General features: G+C 35.2%; 1 protein-coding gene and 1 pseudogene across 1 annotated transcript; both read left to right on the top strand.

Annotated features, from left to right (window-relative positions):
* The first annotated feature begins 1578 nt into the window (after nt 1–1578).
* LOC107879762 (probable F-box protein At3g61730) lies at nt 1579–6434 on the top strand. Its single transcript, XM_016726708.2, has 8 exons — nt 1579–1673; nt 4047–4246; nt 4350–4394; nt 4516–4680; nt 4756–4803; nt 5091–5261; nt 5566–5673; nt 5766–6434. The coding sequence occupies exons 1-8, from the start codon at nt 1585–1587 to the stop codon at nt 5846–5848; spliced, it is 909 nt and encodes a 302-aa protein (XP_016582194.1). The 5' UTR covers nt 1579–1584; the 3' UTR covers nt 5849–6434.
* A 7504-nt stretch (nt 6435–13938) lies between these two features.
* On the top strand, nt 13939–16634 carry LOC107879265 (annotated as a pseudogene).
* Nucleotides 16635–17987: the final 1353 nt, after the last annotated feature.

Raw genomic sequence — 17987 nt, 5'->3', positions numbered from 1 at the left:
AAATTTAAACTTTTATTATAAATTCTTGAAATACGATTTTTTTGAAATCCAACGCTATACATAAACAAAAAAAACAGATATACATGAAACAGATATACAAATAGAACTACATACAGATATACAAAATCAATTAAAAAATATATATACAAATACAACTACATACCGATATACAAATACAATTAAAAATCATATATACAAATACAACTACATACATATATACATATAAAACTAAAAAACAAATAATAAAATACAACTACATACAGATATACAAATACAATTAATAAACATGTATGTAAATACAAATACATACAGATATACATTACAACTAAAAAATAAATAATCAAATACAACTACATACAGATATACAGATACAATTATAAAACATATACACAACTACAATTACATCGGGTGTACATATACAACTAAAAAATAAATAATCAAATACAACTACATACAGCTATACAAATACAATTTAAAAACATATAAACAAATAAAATTATATACAGATATACAAATACAACTAAAAACAAATAATCAACTACAACTACATACAATTATACAAATACTAAAAAAAATATACAAATACAAAAACATATATAATCATAAAATACAGCAACTCACCTGTTTCCATTTGATTTTTTTGTATTGAATTGAAATCTATTTCGAATTGCATAGGGGGTCATCACCGACTTTAAAATGGATTTGTCCTTATACACTTGATCAATTAACTTAAAAAAGTAAAGAAAAATAAATCTGTATATCCATAAATATATAAAATTTACCATCAAAATCTTCAAATCAAATCTCTGCGAGTTTTTTGGGACGAAAAAAGCTTTAAGGTAATTTTCAATGGACAAAATACAGCTAATGTGTAGTTGAAAATACAAAATTATAGAAAAATTGGGAGAAGAAATAGAAAGAGATATATTTTTTGACATTTCAATGAAAAAAAGTTTGAAATTTTCACAATCTTCAGCAAATTTTTTTTTTTTTTTTGAGTAAAAGATTAGAATTTGGATTGAATACCTTCTCCCGCCTATAACATCTAATAAGATTGGAGTAACCTTTGCCGCATATCTCCCCAATAGGTTAAGGGAGAGAATAAAATATTAATTATGAGAGAGAAAATCTTATTTGCCTTAGTTATATACATTACAAATTATATTTATATAAATGGGCCCACATAAAATTGAATGTTAACTAACAATTACCTATGAATTGTAATTATTTAAAACATTACCCATACCATGTAATTATAAAATATTTTTACCTGTAATTTTCCCTTTATATAATCAACATAAATAAGTGGGAGAATAAGTAAATATGCTAAAGATGTTTGGGGATTTATGTAATTTACCTGCAAAAGAAAGAATCTAAATAGGCACATTAAGGGACAAAGTCTCAAAGTATGGCTTCAGGCCCAGTAACGCAAGCACCGGAGAAACCGTTCTTAATGGGCCTTCCATTCTTCGGGCCCAGTACATCTTCTTCCAGTTTGAATCCAATGCATTGGCGCGTGTATAAATAGCTAACACGTCTTCAGTTTGAACTTGCTATCGTTCATTTCGAATCATACATATCACCATGGGAAAACGTATGCGTAAAACCAGACCTCTCTGTTGCTGTGTTTCTCCTCGACTCAAATATCAGACTCCTAACTCTATCTTCTCATGGTTACAACTCTCTCTCTCTCTCTCTCTCTGCATTTTTGAATTTTAATTCGATTGCGAGAGCATTCGATATTGAGGATTTAGTTTGATCTTTTCGTATCAGTTTAATGCATTACATTTTATGAATTCAAATTATTGAGCTAATGTTACCTGCTCTGCTTGTACTGATGCTCTGTAATGCGGCAATTATCAAATTTCATTTGATTGGCATTTTGCAGTGTAATGCTCTCTGATCCAAAAATTTGAGTTAGAAGCTCAAATTTGAATATTAGTTCAAATTTATAGTTGAAATTACTTCTGTCGTTGGATCTATTGTTTCTGTAAGTAGGCTATTTGATACTGTAGTAATAGAGTTCTATTATCTCTCGCTTTCTCTGAATATTTGTATTTTAATCCGATTGTGAAAGCATTTGAAATTGAGGATTTAAATTGTTGTTTCGGTATCATTTTAGTGTAAATAAGTTTATGAATTTAAACTAGAAACGATTTAAATTTCGAGCTAAGTTTCAGCTGCTGCTATGCTTGTAGTGATGCTCTGTAATGTGCTGATTTTCAAATTCTATTTGATTGACATTTCGCAGTTCAGTGCTGTCTGATCTATAAATTTGAGCGAGAAGCACTTTGTCTTTGAGTATTCGTATTTTAATCCGATTATGAAAGCATTTGAAATTGAGGCTTTAATTTGTTGTTTCTATATCAGTTTAATGCATTAAGTTTATGAATTCAAATTAGAAACGAATTGAATTTTGAACTGATTGTCAGCTGCAATTCTTGTGGTGATGCATGTAGTGTGGCAATTTTCAAATTCTGACATTGCACCAGTTCAAATACTCCTGTAGTTGAATCTACTGCTTCTGTAAGTAGGCTATTTGATAGTGTCTTAATAGAGATGTATTAGCTCTGTCTGGTGCATATTTTATGGTATGTAGAAGATAAGTGATCCGATTGATAAAAAAAATAGCTGAATAGATGCTTTGTGTTGAATTTGAGCCAAACTTCGCAGCTGCTCTGCTTATTGCAATGTGTGTTATGCTGTAACTGGTGAATGTGTTTATTGATCGAATGGTTCAGCTCTTTGATCCACAAATTTGAGATAGAAATCAATTCATTTATTTTTACTGGCTATAGTTCTTAGCTGATCTGTTTATTGCAATGTGTATTATGCCGCATCTGTTGAATGTGTTTGCTGATCGAACAGTAGGCTCTTTCAACCACAATGAGTTAGAAATCAATTTATTAATTAATGTTGGCTAATTATGTGCAACTGATTCATTACACATTCGATCAATATACTGTTTCTGTAAGAAGGCAATCCGACAGTGTGTTAGGAGGAGTGTTATTAGACTCTTTCTGTGGTGCTACTGCTGCATATTTCTAAAGTATGTATTTAGAAATAAAGTAATCTGATTGCTGAAACATCTGAATTGAGAGTTTTCTGTTTTCTTTAGGAGTTTAAATGCTCTATTTTCCGGAATTTAACTGCGAAACAGATTGCAATTTTAGCTAGAACTTAGCTGCTCCGTTTATTACATGCGTGTTAGTGACAACCGTCAAATGTGTTTACTGATTGAGGTTTTGCAGTTCGATGCTCTCTGATCCATGAAATTGAGCAAGGAATGAATCTATCTTTGAGTGTAAGCTAAGTAGATGATACTGCGCCTAAGAAGGCTACTGTACTGTATTAAACAGTATTATTAGACGATTGCGGATACATTAGAAATCAAGGCCTTTTGATTTCTCAATCAGTTCAATGCACTACGTATCATGGATTCAATAATGAAACATATTAGTATCTGAGCTAAAATTCAGGTGCGCTGCATATTGGCATCTGTGCTGCGCTGCAACTGTCAAATGCGTTTATTGACTAAGGTTTTGTAGTTGAATGCTCTTTGATCCCCAAATTTTCTAGTACTCAATTCAAGTTCGAATATTAGCGAAGATTTGATAACTGATGCTACAACATCTTTTCTATAAGAAGGTGAATAGCTACATTAAAAGTCTCATTCGACCCTCGTAAATCCAAATTTTAGCTTAGATTTCAAAGCTTCAAATTAGTTCATGAATTCAAGAATGAGTTTTGAAATATTCTTGGCGATGCATAACCATAAGGTTTTGAATATACAAGTTTAAGCGAATTGCTAATGCCTGTCCTTCTTGTGACGTCACTTTAGCCTATGCAGTACTGTGAATCAAAATCAAATAGGCTATATCACAGAAGCCAATGCTATGAACTCTAGAATATCAACTTCTTTGTTCAACTAATATCATCTGCATGACCATGAACGTACCAGAGAACATCTTTGCTGTGTATCGTATGGTAGTTGTCAAGTTCCTTATGAATCTTGAGACAATTTATGGCTATTTGAATTCCATAAGGTACGAAGAGGACCTGTGGACAGAGATTGCTAAGTTCTTGGATGGAAAATCCTTGGTGATGCTTGCATCAACCAGCAAGTGGTTCCATTGCGTCATTATGGAGGAATGCGTATGGAAACATGCTTGCCTGCGAGACCTCCATGTTCCTGATCCTGGAAAAGTAACCTCCAAATGGATCAACTTATATGCAACAGCCTTTAGTAAGCAGTTTCTCTTTTTTACAGTGAGTTTGACAATTTAAATCAGAACTGACATCAAAATTGTCTGGTTCTCTACTGTAACGAATTAATTTATTCGTTGTAGATGGATGCCATTCTTACACGTTCCGCCAGCAGGATAAGCATATTGGTATAACCCCTTCTCCAGTTTTGCTTGTATAGGGTGAATTTCAGTATTAACACTCACTAGGGTATTGACAATTTCTGTCAATGGTTGTTGATCCCTTTAAGTTGTTTGAACAAATGACCAGACTGGATGCGCATTGGAGCATTTTCCTTTGACTCGCAAAATGCACTCTTGACAGAGAATTTGATCCCTCCCTTGAAAATCCTTAAGGAGAAGACATTGGAGAAGATGATAGAGTTAAATGGGTGCTGTGTGGTCAGAAATATCAAGAGTGGAATCTGGATTGCTGGTAATATTCGTGACTGTGTAAAAGAATTTCTTATCAGCATGAATTTTAAATCCTTTTGCTTTTTGGTTCTTCCAGATTTGCAGCTTGTTCGTTGCCCAGTCTGTGATCTCAACACATGTGATGGTAAGCTGGCTGTGTTTTTTCATAATTTAGAAAGGAACGACAAGGGTTCTGTCCATTCACTCCTTGGACAATAAGGAGGGTTTTCAACTAATTGAACATTGGCAGCAAATTGAACCGTTGCCACTTTATGTTTGTGCAAATTAAACTATTCCATAGTCACTCCTTTTGGGTTTAGTCCATTCCCCAGGGACTCCTCCCCCAGGTTTAACTCCCATGATTATTTTTCCTGACTATCCAAAGCTTTAGCAAAGATGGTTAAAGATTTAATTATGTGTTATTCTATGCAGGAACGATGCAGGTATTAGATGCAAGACATATTGAACTGTTTCTTAGTGAAGGATACCAGGATGGAAGCTGGGATTATGAGTTGCTAGGTTCTCACCATGAGAAGAAGCAAGCTAGTGGAGCCTCTGCTGGTATATTTGATGTCAAACATATCAAAGATCGCTCAACTTCTGGTAAGTTCAACAGCTCAATTCACATAGTTATCAGTTACTGTTACCTTCGCACTCGGGTCTAACACCATCAATTTCCAAAATATAACTGCCAAAACATAGAAGCTTCGTCCTGAGCCCTTCTTCGATTCTTCAAAGTACAAGATCTCATCGACTTTTCAGAATGTAGATAATTCATAGCCCCGTAATATAATTGAAAAGACAACTCCTGTTACTTTAAACCCTGATAAAGAATAAAGGACCATGACTTATTCTTGATATGCGAATTAATTTTGTTCCTGTGTCATTTGTAAATGCACGTTTTCAGCTGTTCTTGATCTTAAGTCATGGATAGGAAAGCCCAATGACTGGCAACCAAAAGCTATGATATCCCGTTATGCAGTAGCAGTCAACACAAACTTGCAAGAGAATGAAGGTATAATATTAACTTTGGTTTCTGCAACTTTTATGAGTGACAAACTGTACCTCATCTCTCACTCATTACTTACTGTTCCATTGTGGTCACAGGTCTTCACGTAAAATTCCATGTCATGAAGTCCGGGAAGAATGATGAAATTGTTTCAATCAGAATATCAGAGCAGCTCCAGTGATTTTGTCAAATACTATCAAGTACAATCTTATAAAAACTGCCAAGTATAATCTTACTGTCTACAAAACCAGAGCTCATTTTTTCAGCAAATATTAGCTATAACTCCACACACAACAATCAGCCCACTATCAACAAGTTTCAAATGGGTTGCAGTCCACAAGTTATGCCCAGCAAATTAAAAAAATGTATACTTGCTAGTAAACGATTCTTATTCGTAATATATCACTTACCATCCAAACTAGCACAGGTTAAAATCATGACTTGTAGCCTGACTTCTCCTTATGGCTTATGCTTTCCTCTAATAGAAGCAATTTAATAATAAATCAATCTATTTTTTAAGTATCCCCTTGCTATGAGTTCCCAATGGCAGTATTTTAAAGTTGAGCTGTTAACATCTTCTTTATTAATACATGGTATAACTTGGATTTTATAACATCTTTGTTGTGTCAACCATTTTCAACTTTTGACTTTTGAAACAACTAATAAGTTAATGAAATTCTGCATGGTTTGAATCTTTGAAATACTTGGGCAAACCACTATTTCTGATCGCGGTTTGTCCATATCCAAATTGACTTTCTAAATACATGGGCATTCTGAAGATCATCTCTTTCTCTTTTCTGTTCTGTTTAACTGTCTATGCAAGGTATGATTGCCCACCTTCCATTTGTGGGAATTACCACTTTGATATACGATTTCCGTTCGGAATAGAAGGCCAGAACCTTCAGAACTGTAGCTATCCTGGTTTCGGTCTTAGATGCGACAATCAAGGTAGATCAATTTTAAATCTTCCAGGCGCAGGAGATTACTATGTACGCGATATAGACTACCTCACCCAAGAAATACAACTCTACGATCCATCTAATTGCCTCCCAGAACGGCTGATCAATTTCAGCACTTCTTCTTCTCCTTCTTCACCTTTCAAAGCTGTTGCCTATCGGAACTTTACTTTCTTGACTTGTTCAAAAAATTCAGTTTTGTCTCAGTTAAATGTCATCGGTTGTCTAAGCAATTTCACTACATCAACTTTAGCTACTTCTTCTACAAGTGTTGCAAACCAAATGACAAGTTTGTATGGCTGTAGCATAATCAACACTACGTCTGTTCCTGCTTCTTGGGCTTTCCAATACCAATCAGATTTTTTAACTGACCTTAATACCGATCTTGTGTTAACGTGGGATAAACCAAACTGCCAAGAGTGTGAAGTAAAACATGGTGTCTGTGGGTTCAATAATGCCATTATCAGAGAAATTCAATGCTTTGATAGTCCTGGAACAGGTAAATATTTTCTCAATTTGAGTCTCCTTTGGTTTCTTCTTCTGTATTTCCATTTGAGTAGTTAAGAGTAGAATCAATCAAGCAATTATGCCTCAATGTTTGGGGTTGACAATCTGTGCCCTAGTAGCTTTTTCCCCCTTTATTTAGATTAGGACAAACTTGTGGTGATCCTTCTCGGAGCCACATGCATAGTGGAAACTTTAGCGCACCGGGCTGCCCTTAGGACAAACTATACTAGGTACCCACATAAGCGTATTTCAAGAGTAGGTGAGAGTATTCAGAAAAAAATAATCAATGGGGTTAAGGACTTTCTGACTTTGATTAGTAGTAGAGCTTTTGGAGTAAGATTGTTTTATTATGGATAATGCTATAGTTCTTATGACGATAGTTATATGAATCTAGTATTGATTGCCTCACTGGGAATACACATATTTTATTCATCCCAAATACTGATAATTGCATTTGGCAAAATTGAAAGGCCAAGCTGCCCCTTTTAATACACTAATCAAATGTCAATCCTTATGGAGAAGCTGACTTCTGTTCTCAACTTGCTGATTGATTGAGATCGTGCAAATGAAAATGTCTCGTGTATGTCATTCTAAACTCAATAAACTAATAATTTATGATTTGATCTGGATTATACAATTGGCTTTTGATAACAATATAACGTACTATTACTTTTGGATAACTTAGTATTCAACGCCTTGCGGTATATGTAAACCAATTTTGGAGTTTACAGTTAGGGTTGCAATGAAAAGTTTACCAAAAGTTGATTCTGTTAATTTGAATATCAAATTCAAAACAATACTAACATGGTTGTGGTAGGATGATTAAAATCCCCTACCCTTAACAAGAGGTGAAAAAAACCATGTTGTGAGGCTCCTAGAAAATTTTGACTTTGATTAATTTCAAAATCCTAAATATATTAGAAAAATAATCAAATTAGAATGTGAAAAGACGATTTTACCTATTGTGTAGTATTTCCATGAAGGGCAAAAAATTTAAATAACTTTTCTAAAGATTTTATATTTTTAATATATTGTAGATGTAGATAGATGTAGATCAACAATAATAAAGTCTATAGAATAAAAATAAGATAATTTATGACAACGTTTTTCTCTCAACGTTACCATAATTTCACTTGCAGGTAGTGAAAAGGGTCGACAAGTTTTCAAATTTATTGCAATAACATTACTTATTCCAGCCATCACATGTATAATTGGTGTATCATGTTACATCTGCTTGGATTGCAGACGGTTCAGTGGCGCCGCCACAGCAATCCACAACATCACCACCAGAACAGCCGTAGTACCACGACCAGCGGTCGCCATCGGCCTCGACGATTCAACAATCGAGTCCTACACAAAAGTAGTACTTGGAGAGAGTAGGAGAGTTCCAGGGCCTAATCATGAAACTTGCCCAATATGCCTAGCAGAATACCATCCTAATGAGACAGTGAAGTGCATACCTGAATGTGAACATTGCTTCCATGCTGAATGCATTGATGAATGGTTAAAGATCAATGGTACTTGTCCTGTTTGCAGAAACAATCCTTCTCCTGCAACATGTTAGTTCTTCATAGCAATTAGTTTGTTTTACATATTGAATTTTGAAATCAGTGCTGTTGTATATCCCAATTCAAAGTTGTACATATGATTATGGGGCGTTTATTATGATCATTGTGATTTTAGTGCTAGCTTGTTTACTTATGTAGAAGCTTAGCTAGTTCTCATTATTCGAATATTTTGTTCACATGCCCATGTTTATGTATTGAAGTTTTGATTTGTTAGACGAAATAAATATTTGGGCCGAGATAAATATATGGGAGCAACAAACAAGATTATGGGCAAACTTAGAATAGAAGGTTCCATACTTTTTAGCTTAGAAGAGAAGTTTCTTTTATTTTTAGTCTTTGTTTAGCTTAAAAGAGAAGATTCTTTAACTTGTATAAATAAAGATGATTGGCAAGGATTATGCAGACAGAGAAAATTTTCATACACTGTCTTATTTTTACATGGTATCAGAGCAGTAGTTACAATTGAATCACTTCCTTCTTCATCTAACCAATCTCTACAATGGTGGATGTTGTCACACCTGCTCCTACTTCTGGTACGTCTAGTCAACCTGCTCCATCCATCGATTCGACTCATGCCCTCGACCTTCATTCTTCAGATTCACTTGGAATGACCTTGGTGAACACTCTATTTGATGGGAAAGGCTATTAGGGATGGAAGAGGTCAGTACTTAAAGCACTGTCGGCCAAGAACAAGCTTGGTTTCATCAATGGTACTGAGGTAGCACCAAATTCTAGATCACCAAATCTGCAAATTTGGAACAGATGCAATGATATGGTAATCTCTTGGCTTCTCAACTCTCTATCAAAGGATATAGCTGATAGTGTTATCTACTCCAGGACTGTCAAAGATCTATGGCTCAGCCTTGAGCATAGATTTGGGCAGTCTAATGGAGCTAAGTTGTTTCACCTGCAGAAGAAACTAAACATATTATTTCAAGGTAACAATGATATTGCAGGGTATTTTACTAAGCTCAAAAAGTTGTGGGATGAACTTGAATCCCTAAATTCCGGGATTAAGTGAAGTTGTGTATGCACTTGTGAAGAAAAATTGAAACTAGAGAAGTCTCTAAAAGATGGGAAGCTTATACAATTCTTGATGGGTCTGAATGATGTCTATGCTCAGGCAAGAGGAAATATTTTAATGATGAATCCTCTATCTAATGTAAATGTTGCTTACTCATTAGTTTTACAAGATGAGAATAAAAAAGAAACTTATATGAGTCCATTGGTGCCAGCTGACTCTTTCTCTTTTATGGCAAGCAATACAAATTAGTATAAGTTAGCCAGGAAGGTACAAAAATCTTCAAATCCTATGCCAAATTCTGGATCTGGACCATTTTATTCAAGAATGAACAACTTTCCACAACAACTAAAATTCACAAAGACAAACCAGCAGGCCAGAAGTTTAAAGTTAAGAAAAAGTACAATCCTAATGTATCTTGTGATTATTGTGGTAAGACAGGTCATGTAGATGATGATTGCTTCAGATTTTCAGTTCAACAACAAAGGAAATCAGCCGTAAGTCAGGGAAACAGTGTGAGAACAGTGGAAGAAAGTGAGAATGAAAACACAATTGACATGAATCTCATTAATCAACACATGACCAAGGAACAGTTTAAGTACTTCATCCAGCTGGCAAAACTTTATTCACTGAAGGAATAAGCATGAACAAATCAGCTGAAATTAGTGCCAATGCAATGGCTGGTACTATTCTCAAATACTCAGGGTCTTGTTTTTTAGTTTTTAATACTAGTACCTAGATAATAGATTCTGGTGATTCAAAGCACATGTGTTTTAATTCTAGCTCCTTTATTTCCATGACTACTCTTAAAACTCCTATTAATATCAATATGCCTAATTCTCATTCCATCCCTGTCACCCGCATAGGTAGTGTTCAAATTCCTTATGGTTTCACACTACACAATGTCCTCTATGTTCCTAGTTTCAAGTATAACCTGCTCTCTGTTCATAAATTCAGTGTTCAATACAAAAATACTTTGTCCTTTGAATCTGATGTTTGTCTGTTGCAGGGCCCTTTAATAAAGAGGCCACAAGTTTTTGGTGAAATAAAAGGAGGTCTCTACATCTTCCAATTCATCCCTAAGAAGTCTAGTGCAACCCAAGATGTTCACAAAATTTCCCAGACATTTTCCAGTTTTAGTAGTTCTATGTTTAGTCATGTTTCAGCTTCTTATCCTATGTGTTTCAATGCTATTTCTAATGTAAGTCCATGACATGTAAGACTTGGGCATTTGCCCTATTCATCAATGAAAAATGTCAGTTTTCTCAATATTCCTTCTAATTGTGATTGTCACTGTGAAATCTGTCCCTTAGCTAGACAAGCTAGGTTGCCTTTTGCTATCAGTCACATTAGTTCCAGATGCATTTTTGACTTGATTCATATAGATACATGGGGGCCTTACAAATCAACTACTTATAATAATTATAAGTATTTCTTGACTATAATGGATGATTATAGTAGGGAGACTTGGACATATTTGTTAACCACCAAAGGCAATGCATTCTCAGTCATTCAATGTTTCCTACATATGATTGAGAGACAATTTGGCAAGAAGGTTAAGATTATTAGATCTAATAATGCCATGGAATTAGGAAAAAGTTTTGTTGCTTCCAATTTTTTTAGTTCTCAGGGAATTATACATCGAACTTTATGTGTTGCAACCCCACAACAAAATAGAGTTGTTGAAAGAAAACATAGACACTTGCTTGAAACTGCAAGAGCTCTAATGTTTTAGTCCAAGGTTCCTATGATTTATTGGGGTGAGTGTATCCTTACTGCTACCTACTTGATCAACAGATTACCTTCTAAGGTTCTTCAAGGTAAAACTCCCTATAAAGTTTTGTTTGGAAAACCACCATCTTATCAGTTATTAAAATGTTTTGGTTGTTTGTGCTTTGCAAACATCTTGTCACATGGGAGAGGAAAATTTGATCCTAGAGCCACTAGGTGTGTATTCTTAGGGTATCCCAATGATCAAAAAGGATACAAACTCCTTGACCTATCTTCTAAGAAATTCTTTATGTCCAGAGATGTCCATTTCTTTGAAGATATTATTTCTTTTGCTGTAGATTGTTCCCATATCCCCTCTTCTGTTTTTCTTATTCCTACAGGGAAAGATCATTCCATTCTCTCTCCTTCAATTGATTCAAATTCACCACCTTCTAATTCTCAAGACACATTCAGTTCTCCTCTTGATTCATCATCTGATTCATCACACCTATATCTTTTGAATCTGCTGATTTACAACCCTCTCCACCTCCTAGGAGATCTCAGAGGACAAACATTGGGAATTTACTTTCTCACTTAAGATATTATATTTGCAACACTATTTATCTGAGTGATGTTACTGACTCATGTTTTACTGTGCCTGCTACCCCTATTTTTTGTTTGTCTCTACCCTATTAGCTTCCAATCAGGTTGTTCTCAATTCTATTCCCTTTATTACTGAACCTAGCAGCTATAACAGCTATTCATAAGCTTGTACCCATCCTTGTTGGGTACAAGCAATGAAGGATGAGATTGATGCCCTATTACTCAATCAAACCTGGGAAGTTATCCATTTACCACAAGGCAGAAAGGCATTACCTTGCGAGTGGGTGTATAAAGTTAAACAACATGCAAATGGTACTCTTGAGAGACTAAAGGCTAGATTGGTGATTCGAGGTGACATTCAAAAGGAAGGGATTGATTTCAATGAAACCTTCTCCCCAGTGGTCAAAATGACCACTATCAGATGCCTTTTAGCAATTTCAACCAAGAAAAGGTGGGATATTTCCCAATTTGATGTGAACAATGTCTTTTTGCAAGGAAATTTGCAATAAGAGGTCTATATAAAGTTTCTAGCTGGTCTAGATCCACCTCAACCTAACATGGTTTGTCGACTCAAGAAGTCTCTCTATGGGTTGAAACAAGCTTCCAGGCAATGGTATGTCTGGCTTGAAGGGGCTTGAAATTTCAAAGGTTATACAACTTCACTTAATGACTATTCCTTATTCTTTAAACACTCAGGGGATTTCATTTCAATTGTTGCAGTATACGTTGATGATATCTTAATTACAGGAGATGCTATTGATGAAATAAAAGAACTCAAGGCTTTCATTCAAGCTGAGTTTAAGATTAAAAATCTAGGTCCTTTGCATTATTTTTTAGGAATGAAAGTTGTAAGAGAGGACCAAGGAATTATTCTGAGCCAACGGAAGTATACCTTAGACTGGCTTAATGAGTTTGACGTTTCTCATCTTCCTCCAGCTTCCTCTCCCCGATGGATCCTACATTGAAATTCCCTACAAAATCAACCAATCTCATGTCAGATCCCAGTCTTTATAGATATTTCATTGAAAAGATCAATTATTTAACTCATACAAGACCAGATCTATGCTTTGCTGTATTGACCCTTAGTCAATATATGCAACAACCTAGTCTTGACCATTACAAAGCAGGTCTGAGAGTGCTCAGTTACTTGAGAACTTACCCAATTCAGGGGATATTCCTTAATGCTTCTTCATCCTTTTCACTTCATGCCTACTGCGATGCCGACAGGGCTTCTTGCCGGACTACACGTTGACCGGTTAATGGGTTTTTCATCAGTTTGGGTGGTTCATTAATTTCTTGGAAGTCGAAGAAGCAATTGTCCGTCTCTCTTTCATCTGCAGAAGCAGAATATCTCTTAATGCGACGATTGGTTTCTGAATTGACCTGGTTAACAAGATTACTCACTGATCTGGCAATCCCTCCACCAATTCCTATTCCAATTCACTCCGACAGTCAAATAGCCTTACATATAGCTCGAAATCCAATTTTCCATGAGCGAACAAAGCATGTCGAACTTGACTGCCACTTTGTTCGTCAACAATATCTCTCAGGCTTGATATCTCTTTCTTTTGTTCCATATAAGGATCAACTCGCTGACATCTTCACCAAATCCTTTGCTGGACCTCCTCACCATCAGAATTTGTGCAAGTTGGGTGTCACTTATTTCCCCTCCAACTTGAGGGGATGTTAGACGAAATAAATATTTGAGCTAAGATAAACATTTGGGTAGTAGCAAACAAGACCATGGGCCAACTTAGAATAGAAGGTTCCTTATTTTTTAGCTTAGAAGAGAAGTTTCTTTTATTTTTAGTCTTTGTTTAGCTTAGAAGAGAAGATTCTTTAGCTTGTATAAATAAAGATGATTGGCAAGGAATATGCAGACATAGAGAATTTCCATACATTGTGTCTTATGTTTACATGATTTTCCTAGAGCATGTCCTAATTCTTTCTCTGCTGATCAACACAACTCATGGATTTGTATTCACTTTTTTTTTTCAATTCTAGCGTTTACCTGCGGCAACACATCCTGTTCAACTTTTACTATATAAGTTGATTATATATTTGTTGTTTGAACAAGCTCATTGTAACATCCAAATCAAACTTCTGACTTTTAAAACAACTCATAAACAAATGGAGCTGTCTATACCTTTACTATTTCGTATATAAGTGACCTATCCGTATAGATATTGATTCTTGAAACGTATGGACAGTTTGCTAGTCTTCTTTGTTTCTTTTCTCCTCTTTTCATCTGTTTATGCAAACTACGATTGCCCCCTGTATTCCGTTTGTGGAAATAATTATTTTGACATACGATTTCCTTTTGGGTTAGAAGATCCACAAAATCCTCAACACTGTACATATAATCCTCGTTTCAGTCTTAAATGCAACAATCAAGGCAGAACCATTCTAAATCTTCCAGGTGCAGGGGATTTCTATGTACGCGATATCAACTACCGCAGACAAGAAATTCAACTCTATGATCGATCTAATTGCCTCCCAAAACACCTTACTGATTATCAAATTCCTTTTTCTTCAATCTTCAAGCCTGTTTTCTATCAGAACTATACTTTCTTGGCTTGTTCGACAGATTTGGTCAGGTCACAGTTCAGTGTTATTGATTGTATGAGTAATTCTACTATCTCCACTTTGGCTACTTCTTCATCGAGCCATGCAAGCGCAATGGTAAGCTTGTACAACTGCAATGTAACTCACTTTACCTTTTCCTCTTTCGCGGACTCCTGAATATGAGGTAGCATTTTCAAGTGACCTTAATAATGATCTTCTGTTAACATGGGATGAACCGAATTGCCAAAACTGTGAAGCAAAACGCTGTGTTTGTGGGTTTAAGAACTCAACTACTGGAGAAATTCAATGCTTTGATGCTTCTAGTCCTGGAACAGGTAAATATTTCTCCATTTACATCGTCTCCTCCCATTTCTCCAATCCTTTTTGATGACCATGGTATCAGGACCAACTTGCATGCATCTCTACTAATTCCACGAGATATCTGCTACCTCCCACATCCTTTTCTCGTTCAATATTTTGCCATTTAACTAGGTAATTAGCTAAGAGAAGAATCAGCTATGCTCAAGTCTTAATCAGTTGAAGTTGGCTAAACATTAAGTTTGTTCTTCAATAGCTCAGTGTGTTGGGCTAAATCAGTCTGAAGACACTATTAACATACTATGATACTGTGAACCCCTGCATGATTTTTCTCCATAAACTCAGACTATTAAAACATCCTTACACTTTATATGTAGTTTTTTTTTTCTTTTGAAGTATCCAGAGGAATCATTATAGTTAGACAGTAAACTGATATTCAATCTGATTCAAACTTTGAATTGATTATACTTTGCAAAGTAATTAATTAGTTAATTATCAGAGTTAACTGAGAGTATTCAATGAAAATAATCGATGTGGCTAAGGAGATTTTGACTTTGATTGTGTCAAGATATTCTTTGGGAGAAGAAAAGGATAGCTGAGTTGGGCTTAGACTTTGAGCTTAATAAACTTGTAGTACTATTATAGCATATGAATCTTATATTGGTAGAATCAATTGTGAATAACCGTTCTTTTATTGACCAAACATATTAATAATTTCATTTTGAAATTTCAACTTGGCCCTTCTTATTTAATATAGTAATCCTATGTCAAACTCTGTGGAGGAATGAGACCTAAGTATATATTTAAGAGTTTGTATTATCCACAAACTTTAATATCGGCTGACATTGTGCAGAAGATGATGTATGTTATTCTATCACCTTAGGAGACTGTAAATAAGAAATAAAGCGGGGTGGAGCTAAATAGGGTCGACAGTTAAAGGGGGCAGGGCAAAACTTTAGCGGGGGGAAGACTTAAACCGCGCCACCCCATTGCCATCCCTAATCAAAATTAGTGAAATGATTTGGAATTAGTTTGGCTGAGAAAATCTCATCTAAATTTTTAATCTAAAAGGGTATGATTATTACTGCACAAATTAATTGTTTATGAAAATGGCTTCAAACTTAATATAATTATGTTTTGTTATTACTATTTTTTTCAACTATCTGTATAGCTCGAGTAGAAGAAAGTAAGAGCGTACAATACAAGAAACATAATAAGAAAATTACATTACCATGATATTTGCTCGCAGGCAGTCCAATAGGTATAGAAATTTTCCAAATTGTTGCACTAGCCTTAGTGATACCAGCCATCACATGTTCAATGGGTGTAACATTATACATCTATTATGGGCAATGCCGAGAGAACTGGCAAGCAGAGGCTGCTCCCCAGAACACTACTCCTGGTGGAGCAGCCGTAGCACCACAGCCGGAAGTGACTATTGGCCTTGATGATTTGACGATCCAGTCGTACACAAAAGTTGTCCTAGGAGAAAGTCGGAGAGTTCCAGGGCCAAATCATGGAATTTGCCAATATGTCTGGCAGATTACCATCCAAAAGAGACAGTGAAATGCATACCTGAATGTGAACATTGCTTCCATGCTGAATGTATTGATGAATGGTTAAAGATTAAGGGTACTTGTCCTGTTTGCAGAAACAATCCTTCCCCTGTTCATGTTAATTTTTCATAACACATTTTCCCTACATCTCGAGTCTTGTTTGTATATGCATTTATATATCTAAGTTTGTTATTCTTAGCACAATAGAAATCAGCTAAGTGTAAATTGTATTTTTCTCTTTCTCTTTCTGTTTCTGCTGAAATACTTGTATATATACATGCATTGTGTACAATGAAAATCGATCAGGTTTAATGATATATGGTTACATCCTGGCTGTTGAACTCTCTCTCTCAAAAATTATTGCTGATAGTGTCCTCGATTCAATGACCTTGAACATAGGTTTGCGCAACCTAGTGGTATCAAACTCAGTCACCTACAAATGGAACTAACAGATTAAGTTCATGGAAACAATGACATAGCTGGTTATTTCACTAAAATAAAGAGGATTTGAGATGAATTGGATGCTCTTAATGCAAATATGCATTGCAACTGTAGTGGAAAGAAGAAAGTTATGCAATCTAAATAGTACAAGAGACTTATTCAGTTTCTTATGAGATTGAGTGAAACCTATGCTCCTGCATCATACACGTCCTGCCAAACCATTGGCTCTGATACTAGTTATTGAGCTAAAACGGTCTAAGAATACTCTTAGTAAGGTATGATACTGTCCACAATGGGCCCAACCAGCATGTTTTTACCAAAAGGTCTCACTCCATTAAGAGTATCCAATATCTTATAAGTATCTCATTATTCTTTTCAGCTATTAATGTGGAATTTTGTTCGGACCTCCAATAAAAACTGCTACAACGGATACAACTTTGATACTAAAAAAGATATACCTTGGTTATATTTCCATCTTTTTAACAAAGATTCTATGATTCACAACCAAAAGCTATGTAACCCCTTATATGCGCAGCCTTGATAGGCAGAAAGTTATCCGAGATATATTGTTGTGTGGATGCAAGTATCTGACGGAAGAATCGATCATAGGTGCCCCAAGTGGACTAAAAATCAGCAAATACCAGATATAGTTCTATAAATGTCACAGTTGCTCCCCTTTCAACAAGTTGCGATTGAGTACCCATCAAGTCATCATGTCTAGCAAATTCCAATAGATGTAAATATTGTTGCCAAGCCATCCTCCTTTCTTTTTAAAAAATACATTACTAATCCCATTGACATCAATCAGATGCAAAATTCATATACTATACATAGCCTGATTTCCTTATGGTTTGTGCTCTATTATACTCCCATGGAAGCAGCTTAACGATAAACTAATGCAACTATTTAAGCATTTACTACTATTTGTTATGAGTTTCCAAATACATAATTTAAAAAAATGGAGCAGTTAAGATAATTTTAATTTGCTAGTTTATCAAATGAATAATTGTATCCTTTCTGCTTTGTTGAGGTTCATACATGTCCTTATCATGCATTTGTTTTCACTTTTTTCTTT

This window comes from Capsicum annuum, chromosome 8, assembly GCF_002878395.1.
Source record: "Capsicum annuum cultivar UCD-10X-F1 chromosome 8, UCD10Xv1.1, whole genome shotgun sequence".
Lineage (NCBI taxonomy): Eukaryota > Viridiplantae > Streptophyta > Magnoliopsida > Solanales > Solanaceae > Capsicum > Capsicum annuum.
The sequence above is the reverse complement of the archived record's forward strand: the minus strand, read 5'-3'. Positions and strand labels throughout refer to the sequence as shown.